This window comes from Corvus cornix, chromosome 3, assembly GCF_000738735.6.
Source record: "Corvus cornix cornix isolate S_Up_H32 chromosome 3, ASM73873v5, whole genome shotgun sequence".
NCBI lineage: Eukaryota > Metazoa > Chordata > Aves > Passeriformes > Corvidae > Corvus > Corvus cornix.
Window position 1 is genome coordinate 68886212 of NC_047056.1, and position 14757 is coordinate 68900968.

General features: G+C 45.6%; 1 protein-coding gene across 1 annotated transcript in view; it reads left to right on the plus strand.

Moving 5' to 3' along the window:
- The window catches only part of METTL24 (methyltransferase like 24), a 53200-nt gene extending 38538 nt beyond the window's left edge, over positions 1-14662 (plus strand). The window contains exon 5 of the mRNA XM_039568526.1: positions 6565-14662. Coding sequence (XP_039424460.1) covers positions 6565-6879 — 315 coding nt within the window. The 3' untranslated portion in view covers positions 6880-14662. The remainder of the gene's footprint in view (positions 1-6564) is intronic.
- The last annotated feature ends 95 nt before the right edge of the window (positions 14663-14757 follow it).

Consider the following 14757-nt stretch of genomic DNA (forward strand, 5'->3'; position numbering starts at 1 on the left):
TTCCCCTCTAATGAAGAGACTTGAGGGTCTCGCTTACACCGTTTATTCTTTTGAGTAAATATCCGTTCCCAAAGGCATCCAGCAGCGTCTGGCAGAGAAGATCAAAAGAACAGAAATGAAAGGGTTTACCCCCCTTTGTGGGGGTAGTGGGCAGCAGGACATCTCCTGCAAGATTAGATGGCTGAATGTGCGTTTTGCAAAGTGACTAGTGCGCTCAGCCAGGGCTGCGCACTGAGTGGCTGCGCTTCCAGCTTGGCTGCTGGAGGAGTACATGCAGTATTTAAAATGTCTGTGTGCAGCATGGGCATTGGCAAGAAGAGCTTTTGCAGCTGATCAGGCTGTTAAATAATTTAAAGTCAGGGTTTCTGCAGATCCCTTGTGGGATTTTTCTACTTGGGCAGTGTAGCCATTGGATTGAAGGGCCAGGTGAGGGGACCGGGTTGTTTTCATCTTCTAGTGTACAACAGGAGAGCCATGCAAACTGGAAAAGGTGACAGGGAGCACAGTGTTTCTGAGCAGAGATGCACACTTGTGAGCTGCTTCCACTCGGAGTAGGTGAGGAGGTCACTGTTTGAGGGCTTATGTCCTCACAGTGACTTTTACCATTTCCTCTGAGGAAGCCTCATTTTGAGGCTTCAGCTGGTGGTGAGGTTCCTGTTGCCTGCTCTGGAGACTGGTCTCAGTTTAAAGAAATGGGGAACAAAGATCTTTGATGCTCAGTTTTTCTTGTGAGGGGAAGGTCTTCTCCCTCAGCCATGTCTATGTACAGTGTGTGCCTTCTCCATGCAGAGAGCTTGTAGAATCTATTCTCTGGGTCACTGTACAGGAACCTTGGTCTTGCTGGGTAGCAAGCTAGACAAGATGTCTGGCTTTAAGATCATTATAGTGTAGAGCTAGTTAAACCCATCAAACCTGTCTGAAAACCAATTCAGGCTTGGAGATCTGTATTATTTTGACCAGAAGATGATTAACAAGTGAGCTGCTGTCTCTGACTAGTCCAGTGCCCAGCATGAGTTGGGATGGGAATGATGCCAAGAACTGGTCCCATGACAAAGAATGATGTTTGTGGTGACAGAAGCCTACAGGTGAAAACCTCTGACCTCCTGACCAAATGCAGCCAGGGAGAAAGGATTTCAGGCCATGCTGATCTTGTAAATCAGCTGAGGGTTGTTTGTCCAGAGATTACTTGTCCATTGGTAAAGTGTTGTTAAAAGGAGCCTTCTGCCAACTAAAAGGCCTCTTCTTCTCTGCCTGTCCACTGGAGTAAGAGGCATTGCTTAACTGGTCCAGTTAACTGGGCTGGAGGGGGTCTATGTATCTTTTATTCTGTAATGGGTCCTCAGAGAGAAATTGTTTCTAGATGGAGAGAGTACATGGGAGATGTCTCGGCATCAGAGACCAAAGGAAGAACTGGGGAAATAAAGTGCCAGGCTGCCCGCAGACCTGGGCTCTGAAGCTGTGGGAAGGAGATACTTGGGGTGCCTGCATGGATCTTTCCTAGGAACAGTTCCCCATGGAAGAGCACAGGCAAAGTGCTCGTAGTGCTCCTGAGCACGCCGCTGAGATCGATGCCTCCTGCATGTGCTGGGTTTGCTTTCTGGATGGGTGCATTTGTCTGGGGCCATTACTGCATATGGCAAGCTGTTGCTATACTGACAGTTGGCTGTGAGAAAGTTAAATACGTTTTTTTTAATATGATTTTGAAACATTTTCTCTGATTTAAGTGGTAAACATAGTATTACTTAATATCCTGCTCCTGCTGTGTAATGCATTCATGGAAATACATCACCAGAACTGGGAGAAAAGACTGTCACTTGCAAGGCTGTGGAGAATCAGTGGTGAGAGCAGAGGAAGGAAGCTTGCCTGCCCTCACTGCAGGTTTTCTGTTTCAGTGATGTGTATATTGTATGAGTAACTTCAACTGGGCTGTTGCTTTACTGTAAAAAAAGACCAAAGACCCTGTGAGCACCCAACTGCGCAAATCGTCCTTGTGACTTGGATGCCTTAAGCAGATTCTTGAAGATGTGCCCGACCTGTCACATTGGGAGTGAATAATCTCAAATGGCACATTTGTTCCAGAGCCAATTTGAAACTGGCTGTACAGACCACCACAGAGAGGTGTAAATGTGAGCAGGAAGGAAGGGAAGTAATTTGAAAGAGAAGTGCTGCCGATTGGAGCTGTACATCACTGATCAGTGGTGATTGACTCTTCTCCTGATGTCAGTGTCTGTGTTGCTCTGGCCAGGCCCCCAGCAGTCCTGGTCTCCCCGGTGGATGGCTCAGAGAGAGAGGCAGGATATTTTCCCCTCCCACCGATCACAGGGAGCATGGGAAGAGACAGTCACAAGCTGCTGGGAGTGTAATTTGCTATTAGGCTATGTGGCATCCTGTCTGCCATCAATTACAGCCTTTGCTCAGAATAAGAGGCAATGAAAGGGACTTTATATCCAAGCCATCTCCTGCTGGTGAGGATGGGCTGTGGATGCATTTTGAGAGGAAAGAAAATGAGGAAAGTATCTTGCTGAAAATCTGCATAGGAGAAAAGGATAAGAGGGAAGTTACATTTAGACAAAGCACACCCAAGAACCTGCTGTTACCTGCAAAGATGTGCTATCAAAATGTAAATTAAACAACTTTTGCTAGAGTTTTGTTTTCTGAGAATAGAGAATTGTACTTAGGTGGAGAGGGGAAAACTGATGCATAAGTTAGCAGATTTTTTCTTGCTTTACAGCTGATATCAAAATGGTAACCTGGTGTCACAGGGAGCCAGAGCAAAGGAATATTTTTCTCTTGAAGTGTGAGAGCAGCCCTGCAGTTCAGGAGGCTGGGGTGGTTGTAAGGTCTGTCCCTGTTCCTGAAAGCTGTAACCAGCTCTCCTCTTCCTGCTCCCAAGCTTACACTGCAGACCTGCTCCCAGAGAACTGGAGGGATCCTCTGTACCTGACCTGCATTTGCTGGTTTTGCCTTTCCTGGCTTCCACTTCCACATGCTGAGCTCATGCTGGAAGTAATACAGCTAAATTGCTTCCTCCAGCTACTCACTCTCAATTGACTCTTCTCCATGGGGAGCTTTAAATGATGCCCATGGGGCAGCACAGAGCCTGAAATCCCCGTTAACCCTGGTATTTCAAAAGCGATCAAGGCAAACAGAGCTCAAATCTCTGCTTTAGGAAATGATGCACACTTGTAACAAGTCATTACCCTAAAAAGAAGAAATGAGCCTTCATACAGTATGTGCTGACCTTCACTAACTAAACCACAATTTCTTCAGCTGTTTTATATGCTTGGTTGTGCATGAGCATGGCCCCCTTTTTATTTTTTCTCCAAGTGGAAGTGGTACAATGCTGCAGTGCTTTTTCAAGGGAGCTAAGCTGAGAAAACATTCAAAAATCCACGTTTTTTACTTTTCTGTGATAACCAGTTAGTTCATGGAGGATAAGAGGATTTGTGGAAGATAAGAGGAACCAGCCTTTGTGAGTGCTTAAAACTCACTGTCATACTTTACCTTCAGGCACTGTAGATCTTTGCCCTCCAGGATTTATTCACAGCAGCAGATTCCAGCTGGGCTCCCAGGTCAATTAGAGCTCTAAATTTATAGATTTGTCCACTAATCCTTTCACTGGCACTTTGGATCAAGGCAACTGGAAGGGGGTAGTGCATTTCTTATTGGTAGCGCGCTGCTTATCACCGATGGTAAATATCTCCTGAGCTGTCTAATCATCACAAAACTTGCATTTGGTGTCAGCAGGATGCTTGTAAATTTGCTCAGATACTCTGAAACGGAGCTGTTCTGTCATTCATTTTGCACTATCCATGGAATGAAATGGAGACTGTGGGCAGAGAGGGACACCTTGCTTGGAAGGCAGTGACAAAGGTTGGTGGGTTGAGACAGGTACTTTCTTCCCTCCGGGCTTCTGAGCAGTGCAGGGCACTGAGAGCAACAAAGAGCCTCTCATTTGTGTATACAGCACATCCCCACTATTTCCTGGTCATTTCGTTATGTGTTCAAGCTGTTATGATGGTAACTCATTTTCTCCTACTGAAACATTGGTTAGCAGCCACTTTTCAGATCAGTTTTGCAAATGCAGCACAGAGCATGCAGAGTGCCTGCTGAGCAGCCAGAGCAGCAGTTAGTGTCACAAGAGAAAAACAAACAAACCTGGAGGAGGACTGGAAACACTACGATGGGAAAAAGATGTCCTACTGATGCCATAAAGTAAGATCATGGGAAAACAAACACCTAGAAACATTTCTTCCCCTATCCATCCATCCCCTCCCCCCAAGAAAAAAAAAGGGTTTGAATAATTTGTCTGCTTTCAAAGTTACGTAAGTCTCCCAGAGATAAAAATCTGTGGTTTGTTAAGTGCAGCAGTGTGGTCCTGTGGCAATTGCACCTACGTGGAACCAACTGCCTGCAAAACTGCATTACAGGTAGAGATATGAGTTGGTATTTGCAAAATAAATAACCCATTTAAATGTATGAAGGAAAACAAGTGCGCTCAGCCATGATGTAGTTCTCCCCTGAAATGTCATGAGCTGCATCATTTACATTCAGCCTCCCCTTGAACCCAAAGGAGCGCTGTGTTCAACTGTTTCACTGACCCGCAGACGGACAGACTGACAGGCTCTTTGTTGGAGAGGCAAGTTAGGAAATACCAGAGCTAAGGTTGTCTGTGCAACCTTCCTTTCTGCTCCCCATGTGGACATACCACAATATGGGCTTTAATTCCATAATCCCTCGGTCATTTTCCACTGGCCCCCTGCCTCCTACAGTGTGAAGGAGGCACAATGCCTCCTTAATGAGCAGACAAGCGGTGGCTTGGCTTATTATGATTCGGTCTGTGACCATGGACCTCATTCAAGTCCTGCTCTGAAAATGCAGTGTTTTATTTTCAGCTGTTTTACAGCTTGTTCCACCCAAGTCTCGCTGGCCCTTCACGTGCTCAACCCCTGCACTCTGCAGAGGGTGTTCAGTGATTAGCACCCTTGTTTTACAGATGGAGACCAGAACGGGCAAGTGTCCAGCACCTACAGATTCCTGCCATGTCATGCCTGTCCATAGTGCTGGGGCACAGCCCCTGAGGAGGGCTGCAGCTCAGCACCTCAGTCCCTGGCGTCTCCAGTCAGCCATCCATGGAACAGCAGAAGGTAGATGTGGCCACCCCTTGCCATGGCCCTGCGGTTTCTTGGCTGTGGGCCATGCAAAGCACAGCTCTGGTTGTACTGGAGACGTGCTCGCAGCACAACCCCTGCCCTGTGCCCAGGGCAGAGGGGTCTGTGAACCCCATGGATGGGGCATGGCATGACACCAGCCAGGCGCCCTGGGATGGGGCAGCTTAGGAAAACAGTGGCATTGGCAATGCTTTTACATTACGTGCCCAAATTTCTCTCCTGTACCTGCCCAGGTGCCATTTTTGATACTGCCACAATGGTTAGGGCAGATTGCCAGAGAGAATCTGGGGGTTTTGTTGGTTGTGGTTTTTTTTTTTTTTGCTTGGTTTGATTTTTAGGTTCTTGGGGTTTCTTTGGTTTTTTAAAGTATTTTTGACTAAACAAAGTCTTCAGTTTTCCACTTCAAACCCATCTTGAGTGTGAGCAGATGAGCAGAAGCATCAGCTCAGGTGGAACTGGCATAGGCAAACCCTACTCTCAGGGTGTGGGACTTTCCCCTGCCAGACTCAAAAACAAGCTGAGCTCTGCAGCTTGTGACCACTGCTGCACTGTGATCATTGCTTTCTACCAGATGTGAAATGGTGATGAAATGCTCTTTTTTTGGTTAAAACATACAGCTTGCCTCCCCCAGCTAATCTCCAAGCAAAGTCAACCCACCAAGCAAAGTTGCGTTGGGCTATGCGAAATTGGATTGCTGGATAGCTCACTACAAAATTAAACAATGGTCTAAAACTAAAACAGGGCACTTTTCTGTTAGATCTGTTATTCCCTTCAAATACCTTGATGTACTCTTTTCTGCTATGCCTTTTTCTTTGGAGAAGCTGCCCTTAAAATCCTGTAGACTCTTTGCATAATTATTTTTTGTTTTGGTCCTCCTCTCTCAGCATCTGTAGTGACGCCTGCAAAAGCTTCAGCCAGCAGCTTGGCCAAGGGCAGCTGGTGGCCTGAGCTGCTCAGTGTTCATTTTTTGCTTTTGGTCTTCTCTTGCACTTGTGTGGTGCATGTAGCATGTGGCTCACGAGCACCCCACTCAACTATGGTGCAGGTAATCACTGTTAATAGGTTTGGGTCTGTCGTTCGGATCTGTTTCTTTTTTCATAGCTGTGATGCCACCCAAGAATTGTGAAGGAACCAGTAACATGCTTTGGTTGTAGGAGGAGCTTGGAATATGTAGCTTTTCCAACCAGGAGTTGGAGGCAGGAGGAAAAGGGATGTGAAGAGTCAAGTGTGAAACATCATGTACTGCCTGTGTTAGTCCTCTGAGACTTTTTAATTTATTTTTTTAGTACAAAATGAATAACTATGTGTATTTAAAAATGGTCAACCTTGGCCTGAGATGTTACTGTAATTGCAAAATTTTCATTTTCACATAGTAATGGTGCTTTTGTTGCAGATCGATGTCCTCAAGGCAGACGTGGAGAGCGCCGAGTGGAAAATTTTGGAAAACCTGATCCTGGAAGATGTTGTTGAGCAGATAGGACAGCTGGTCTTTGAGGTGCACATGCACTGGCCTGGGTTTGAGGTCAGTGGCAATGACAGCACCGTGGTGCGGTACTGGTACAGTCTGCTCCGGGAACTGGAGCTGAAGGACTTCAGGCTTTTCCATACCTACAAAGACTTATCAAAACCACAGATGTTTCTGAAAAAGGAAGCTTTCAACGCCAGTAGCTGTTACACACTGAGCTGGGTAAATACAAGATGGAAATAGCAGAAAGGAATTTATGATGTGTGACTGCGAGCCATCTGGGCCCGTAGCGTTATTGAAGAGGATTTTGGCGTCACTGGCTAAAGTTGCTAAATATGCACGCAGTGACTGCTAGCAAAATGGACTGGCTTTTATATTTATATGTTGTCAAAAGAACTGGCACCAGGAGAAGATCTATGGTGCAGATTTGTATAGCAATATATTTGCCAGTGGGTACATTGTCCCAGAGGACAGAGGTTTCTGTAAAGGTTTGTCTGGGGGAGATAAGAGCATGGTTTTTCCAGGCTGCCCCATGTTTGAGCATGCCAGCAAGGAGGGCATCCCTCTGGGGCTGCCCTGGGAAGCTCTGCTGGCTGAGCTGTGCCAGCCCTTGGGCAGGAGAGTGCTTGTGACAAGGTGTCTTTTTAAGAAAGTGTCAAGTGTTAATTCTCTGTAAAGTGATCATCTTTGATTTGTACCTTCTTTACTTTGGCCTTGTTTCCTACAGAACAAATTTTAGGCAAGAACAGTATATTCTTGAACCCACTGGCAAATTTCAGCTGAATTTGGCAGAGACAGAAATCACCACCAAACTAAATTTCTACCTACTTCTTTGAGCAGCTTCTGAGTGCCCTGACTTTGGTTTTTTAAGCTAGCACTCGCCCTCCTCACCCTCGAGAGCCTTCAGCCACAGAAGACAGGGCATCCCTAGTTCATCTGCTCAAAGAACAGCTTGGTTGAAATTACTCTTGCAATGGCTGCAGCAAGTGGTTTTTCATCTAGTGAGATACATGTAAGAGATGAAAGTGAAACCTGGTCTTTTTTGTTCCTTTTGGGGTTTTGTTGAACAATTCCTGGTGCCTTTTCCAGTGCTGTGCCTGGATGCCTGCCACCTCCTCACCACCTTGCCTCTCCCTGGCATGAGGAGGCGAAACACTGGATCTGCACTGATGCTGGCAGAGGTGGTGGCTCAGGCAGGTGCCCTGGATGGCAGCTGTGCTGGGGCTCAGCAGGCTGGAATGTGAATTGTCTGCAGTGCCCCTGGGAGCCTTTGATACTCCCCAAGGAGCTAAGGAATGGGGGAAGCTAAAAAACATATAGCAGGTAGGGTTTTTTCTTATCTTTAGATGAATTTTGACATTAAACTTTGCATTAAAATACAAGATGTCACCACTTTCATATATTTGATATGGGGACTTTTTAACTGCCTTTGGTTTTCGACTTCTTCAAGTCTACAACTTCCTCAAGGGAGGTGGTGAAGGGGGAGATGCTGATCTCCTCTCTCCAGTGACCAGTGACAGGACATGAAAAAATTGAATGAAACTGTGTCAGGGGAGGTTCAGGTTGGGTTTTAGGAAAAGGTTCTTCACGCAGAAGGTGGCCAGTCACTGGAACAGGCTTCCTAGGGAAGTGGTCATGGAACCAACCATGTCAGAGTTCAGGGAATCTCTGGATGGCTCTCTTAGTAACTTGGTTTAGTTTTAGGTCCTGTGAGGAGCAGTGAGTTGGTCTTGATGATCCTTACTGGGTCCCTTCCAATTTGAGATATTCTATGATTCTATAAAAGTAGCTCCTGTTTCTGCTCCTACATGTCCCACCTGGACCAGGGCTTTGCAGACACCCAGAGCAGGGCACTGAGAGTGCCCACCATGTCCTCAGCTCTGCATCAAAATCAAGATTACCTGATGCAGATGCATTGAATTCCCCATGTCCAAGACATTGGGCAAAGCACTTTCCTCAGGGCTGAGCTACCTATTGCCATCCCTGAGCCAGGTAATGCACAAACCAAGAGATCCACAACCTCTGAAAAATGAGTAAGAAATTCCTTCTCTGTGACAGCCACCTTGCTACAGCCCTCATACATGAAGTACTGAAGTTGTTTAATGATGCAGAGCCATGAGGTGATTCATCAAAATGCAAGAGGCTGCCAGGGTTTCCTAAACTAATATCTGGCATGTTGGAATGGCCACGCTCACTGCACTGCAGAATGGCTCAACTCCTATTTTTCAAATAATGGGGTGGCAAAAGTCCAGCTGCCAGTCCTGATTTATTAATAAAGTATAAATGTATGGGCTCTAGCATTGTACAGGTTTTTTCTCCTAACTAGTCTTAGAGTAAGTAGCCTAGTAGCTTATTATCATTTGTTTAAGAAACCAACAGATAGAGGTTAAAAAATAAATTACATGGCCTCTCTCAAATGTTAAAATTCAAAAGGTATGTACATCTTCCATAGTTTATTTCCCTGAAGTAAAAATGGTGATATGCAAATTACAGAAGTGGAGTAGAGGTCCATCCTGGTTCTTTGGTTAGTAAGGGAGTTTAATAAACCCTCAGCTAATCTCTTGCTTGGGATTGCCAGGTAGTGTCAGGAACACTTCAGGTTACAGCAAATACATCTTTGGCAAAAAAGATTCCAATAACTATGGTAATTTTAAAGAAAACCTTATCTCTAATACAGGGAAGATAAAAGCCATTTATCATTCTGGAGGCAGTTATGTGATATTATAGGAAAAAATGAACAGTGCTTATTTAATGCACTCTCTGTGCCTTTCTACTTCACATCTCTTAGAGCAGCGTTACAACCTTCCTTTCTGAGGTCTTGCTTCTATGCCCTTACCCCTTCTCTTTTATTGATCTCTTTTACCTAAGGGACAGACCTTTAAATGAATTCAGTTCCTGTCTCCTAATGACAGGAACTGAGCTGTTGGGTACATGCCCAGGGACACAAGCCAGGGCTGGCTGACTGCTGCAGTGGCCAGGCTGGTGCTGAGGGATGTGTGGCGTCTGTGTCTACCCACTGCCATACTGAGGCACAATTGCCACTGACCTGCTCAGAGATCATCTCCATGCAGTAACCACATGCCAGTGTTGCACTCCACAACTCTTCCCAGATCACACCTGCACAGAAAGCACCATAGCTTCCCCATTCTTCAAGGTCTAAGTACAGAGTGCACCATTAAAACCAGTGTGTACGGGGCATTCTGCCCTTGTAGCCACAGCCTGGAAACTGGTAACTGCATGGCTGTGGAGGGAAGTCAGACTCAGCTCCAGATCTGCTCTGCATCACCATTACAGGCATTGTGCAGCTCTGCTCGCCCCCCATTCTCCTGGTCTGCTGTCCCCAGGTGCATTGGGCACTCCCTGCAGGCACGTGCATCAGCTCTCCAGAGCCCCCAGCCCATTGCTCCCAGCTCAGGAGCCTTGTTCCTGCCCCCACCTCAGGTTATTCATGGTGGCCACAACCAGTTCCAACCCCACCTAACAAAGACATAATGACAGCTCTTGTTCCTGATGGGGAGCCATTATTGCATCAGTTGGACAACTCCACCAGGAGATGTTTCAGCTTAGTCTAAAGTGGATCCTTGCAGAGATGACCCAGGGGTAGGGGCAATTCTACTTGCACAAATCCTTTTGTGGGGGTGAGGGCATTTCTCTTTCAGACAGGCTCACAGTGATTTATAAATCACACATGTTTATGAATCAGAACTTACAGGTGCTGCCCATGACCTGGTGAAGATGAAGAGCAGAAACAGATGTGAATCCCCTCAAACTATCACAGCTGATACCGCAACATGAGCTTTCCATGGTGAGCCCATGGCAGCACAGAGGGGAATTTGTTAGAACACACTCTTCCAGGAAAACTGGGCCCTTTCTGAATGCCACATTGGCTTCCTTGGAGGTTCCAAAATTTGCCCAAAGAAAGGTCTGACCTCCTGCTGCACTCCAAAACCTGCCATTTATTCCATACACTTCTGGCCCCAGGCTTTGATCCCATTGTGACTTGTGAAGGGTTGTTCTTCGAGCACCTCTCAACTGTGAAAGAACAAAGAAAGTGTAAAGGGAACATATGTTTGGCCTTTCTTGGCAGATGGCAAGAAGACATATCACCCAGTAGCACACCTGAAGAAATGGCACTCATTTTCTCTGGTGAATTATTCAACAGCTGAGACCATCTGGTTCATTACAAAACTTGGATTTCATGAGCTTCATTAGCCGCTCCTTTGTCCTTGGAAGGATACTCAGGGTTATTCAGTAGGAAATCACTCTCGATTTTTTCCTGCTTGTTAACACAATGTGACATTTAATTGCAGTCAGTAGAGACCTGGTTTAGTGGCAGTGGAAGTTCAGAGCTGACCTATATTCAGAGACATATTTATACCTGCCCCCCTCCACTGGCTTTCAGGGGCAGCATCTGCAGAGCAAGCTTGGCTCTTGAAGGGAACAACCTGCAGTAATGAATGCCTCTTCCCTTAAACAGAAGTCCCTGCTCACGGTGCAGTTTGACCTGCCTCATGTAGAGTTTTACCTGGTTCTGAAGGAGACCTCTGCAGAGACAGCCTGTGTTACTTTATCCTGATAGGCAGCACCTTACACAGGGAAAACAGGAGCCTGCTTTGCACTGCCTAGAAGTGATGACTCAAATGTGAATACCATGTCCCTGCTCTTTTTGGTGTATTACCAATACAGATCTTTGAATTTAAGCAGTTTTCTGAAGGGAAGTGCAGTGGTATACACAGTACAAAACCTCTGCAAGTAATGAAAATGCTTCAGTGTCTCAGCTGGTATTTCCCCCTCTACACCTGAAATTCCATTTCTGAATCAATCACAAACAATGCGAATCCCACCCTTACATCCACCTGCAGATATCTAGAGTGGAGCCACCACCCAGGGTGCCACTACCCTTGCAGGCAGGTGGGGACAGGTGCCTGACTGGTGTCAGACCTCTGAGGCAGCAGCAGCAGCAGCTGTGCCCTAGGAGGTCCCATGTCCCTCACTGGTGTCTCTCCACGGATGCCAGCCACGAGCAGCCAAGACACAGGGAGTAGGACTTCACCAGACAACCCCACGCTGACCTCACGCTGACCTCTCAAACTGACTTGCCAGTCAGGAGAGGCCCTGAAATTACTTCCAGCTTCTTCTTTATGAAAGAAAAATTGCTCCAAGAAACAGGAGAATCCAGGATCTGAAGAAATATTCCATAATGTTATTCCACTCATTTAATATTGGAGGAATAATGACAAAAAGCAAAAAAACCCCACTCGTTCTGCTGCCCCAAGGTACTCCCAAAGCATCAGCACCAGGGCAGAGAAAGGAGCTTGCTGCAGGGAAGCTCTTTCGACAAAACTCAGTGTGGTTTTGGATACTCCAGGGAATGGGCCTTCCTTCTTTATCCTGTAGATGTCTGGCCTGACAAATGATTTCAGAGTCTCAAGTTCCCTTTTTATCTCCAAGGAATATTGGAAGGGATTATGTTTGGTAGAGTACATGAGGAGGAGCTGAAGGAGCAAGATTGTATTGGGATGCCAAAGCAAAATATAAACAACACCATGTGCAAAGGCCCATGGGTGCTTGGGGAAATCAGCCTGGAGCAAGCTAAGGCGGGAGGTTAAATTGTTACAACTCTTCTAGGACAGGGCATTTTTCTTTTTTTTTCCTCTTAAAAGCATTTCACAAGAGTTTAAACTCCACCTAAAAAATAAAGACTTGTTACACAATTAAAGAGTTTAGCTGGGGAAGAGGAGCAAGACACCAACTGTGGGGCAATTATGCTGGGAGAATGGGAAAGATTTGCAGCTCCCATAACTATGTCTGGGTAACTGTCAGCGGTCTTGAAGCTCCATAAAGTTCCTATTACTGAAATGACTCCCCAGAGGATTTGTGTTGCTGTCTTCCTTTCCCAAACCAAAGAAGCAGGCTCAGTTAGCCTTGACATCTTCCAGATTAACCAAAAAAACCCCAAGGCCTAATGAGAACCTCTTACTCTACTGACCAATGCAGCAACGTTTCATTTGAGCAGCCCCCAGCGGCGTGAATCATAGCAGGGAAAAAGGAGGCTCAGCGCATTTAACATAGTTTCAATATTCTGTCATACAAGATAACAAACAGGTCTGAGGACAAACTTCCAGTGCGCCTGGTGAATTTACAGGTCCATGGCCTGCTGAAAGTTATTGCAATTTGTTTCTGAAAGCTTTAAATTCTGCTAGCAGCTTCTGTAAACATAGCCCTGCCACAAGCAGTTTTCTCTGAGTGCTGCAAGAGAGCTGTAGTGTCTGTTTTGCTTATCAGCAAGCCTAACAGAAAAGCCGTATTTTACTGCAAAATATGAGGCTTAGAATTTTGAGTGTATGTTAGTGAAGTCAACCTACAGTAACAAGTCCCTTAAGTAGTCTCCAGAGGAACAACCTCCCTGGCAACTGATTTTTTCTGGTGTACAGGTTCAACTGTTTATAGAAGTCTTCCAAGCAAAACTCCCCTCCCTCCTCCGCGCTCCGCGTGTTCCCCCTCGTGCAGGCTGCTTGTCATATGGAGTCTTTCTAGTGAACGGGAGCAGGATTTTGTAATAACCAGCTGGTAGAAAGAAGGAAAGTACATCGTGTTACTGGGCTGTGAGAGCTGCAAGGCTCCCTGTTTAAATCAGCTGTTAAAGACCACGGTGTTAAACGGCATACTGAACATCTGCCTGCTGCTAAAAAGTGGCTTTTTACAAGACAATCTTGGACTTTTCTGGATGTACAGTAATTTTGATGTTTGTTCTTCATAATGAGGGCAAAGACTGAGCAGCCCCATCTTACTGGGGACAATTATAAACTCTGAGCAAGACAGATGTCAAGACCATCTGCTTCAAGACAGCCAGCCTCCTTATCAGCGATGCACGAGGATATGTGGGCTATTTCCCCCTCTCACATATGAAAAAAGTCCAAGAAAAAGCTGGCAAAAGGTCAAAGAAACTATCAATTTTCCCAGACAGAACTCCAAGAATGATGGAGATAGTTGACTGACCTGTAAAACTTCCGCTGTAAAAGCAACTGGTATTAATAAAATCAGTAACATATTGGCATGGCACTTCTGAAAGTTACAGGTGCATGATCAAGGGGAACAAAATAATGATACTGTGACAGCAGCCCTGCAGCTCAGCTTGCCTGTGTTCCTTCCTGGCAGTGCAACACACTTGCCTCCAGCCCTCCCAAGATGCTCCTTTCAGCTCGAATCACTATGCTGCATTCTCCACTAACATCAGAGGAAAATTAATCGGGTATCTCGAAAGGCACTCTTCCCTTTTCTCCCAATGCTGCCTTTTCCCTGGATCTGTCTGCTCATAGGCCAAGTTCAGCCTAGAGGTCTCAGACTAGACTTGCTCTGACCAACACCTGTAACAGACCAGTTTCTGGTGAAACATGAAATTGGGAATAGAAGGACATGATTTGAAGTGATTAGCCCAGAAAGAAATCTCTTCCCAGGTGGCTGCTGGAAAGACAAGTTTGGACCTGCACCACACTCACACACACATCTATCCATGTGCACAGCAAACTAGCTGACAGTGTGAGCTTTGCAGTCAGTTTGCTTATCAGCAAGCCTAACAGGGAATTACCCTCATAAAAATTCCCCCTGCAGGCTTCAATGCAGATGTGAGAAATTCCACAAAAGATTAATGTGGTGACCAACTGTGAAGGACAAAAGATTTTATCTGAAAGTTTCTAGGGCAATTTTGACTCTGAGCTTGCTGCAAACATTTAATCCCAATTCATCAACTCCAGCAGAATTGATTGAAACATTTCTTTTTTTTTTTCCTCCAACGGTAACACCCAGTATATTACTACAAGAGTTTATGCACTTATTTTTATATTTTGCATATACTACTTTACACATATATATCTAAAGTTCAGCCTGGTAGGTGACACATGGAAAAACACAGTACCGACAACAGAGTCAAGCATTTTGTGTATTATGATTTAAATGGTTTTAAGCATTTGGGAAAGGTGTTTCTTATGTAAATGCCAGAATGTATTCCTAGTTTCTGTGTTACAGATTTTCTATATGCTCTATTCCTCCTCGCCTCCCTATTCCCCAGTACATATAAACTGTTAACAGTCAGGGCACACTGCCACATATCCATTTGGGAAA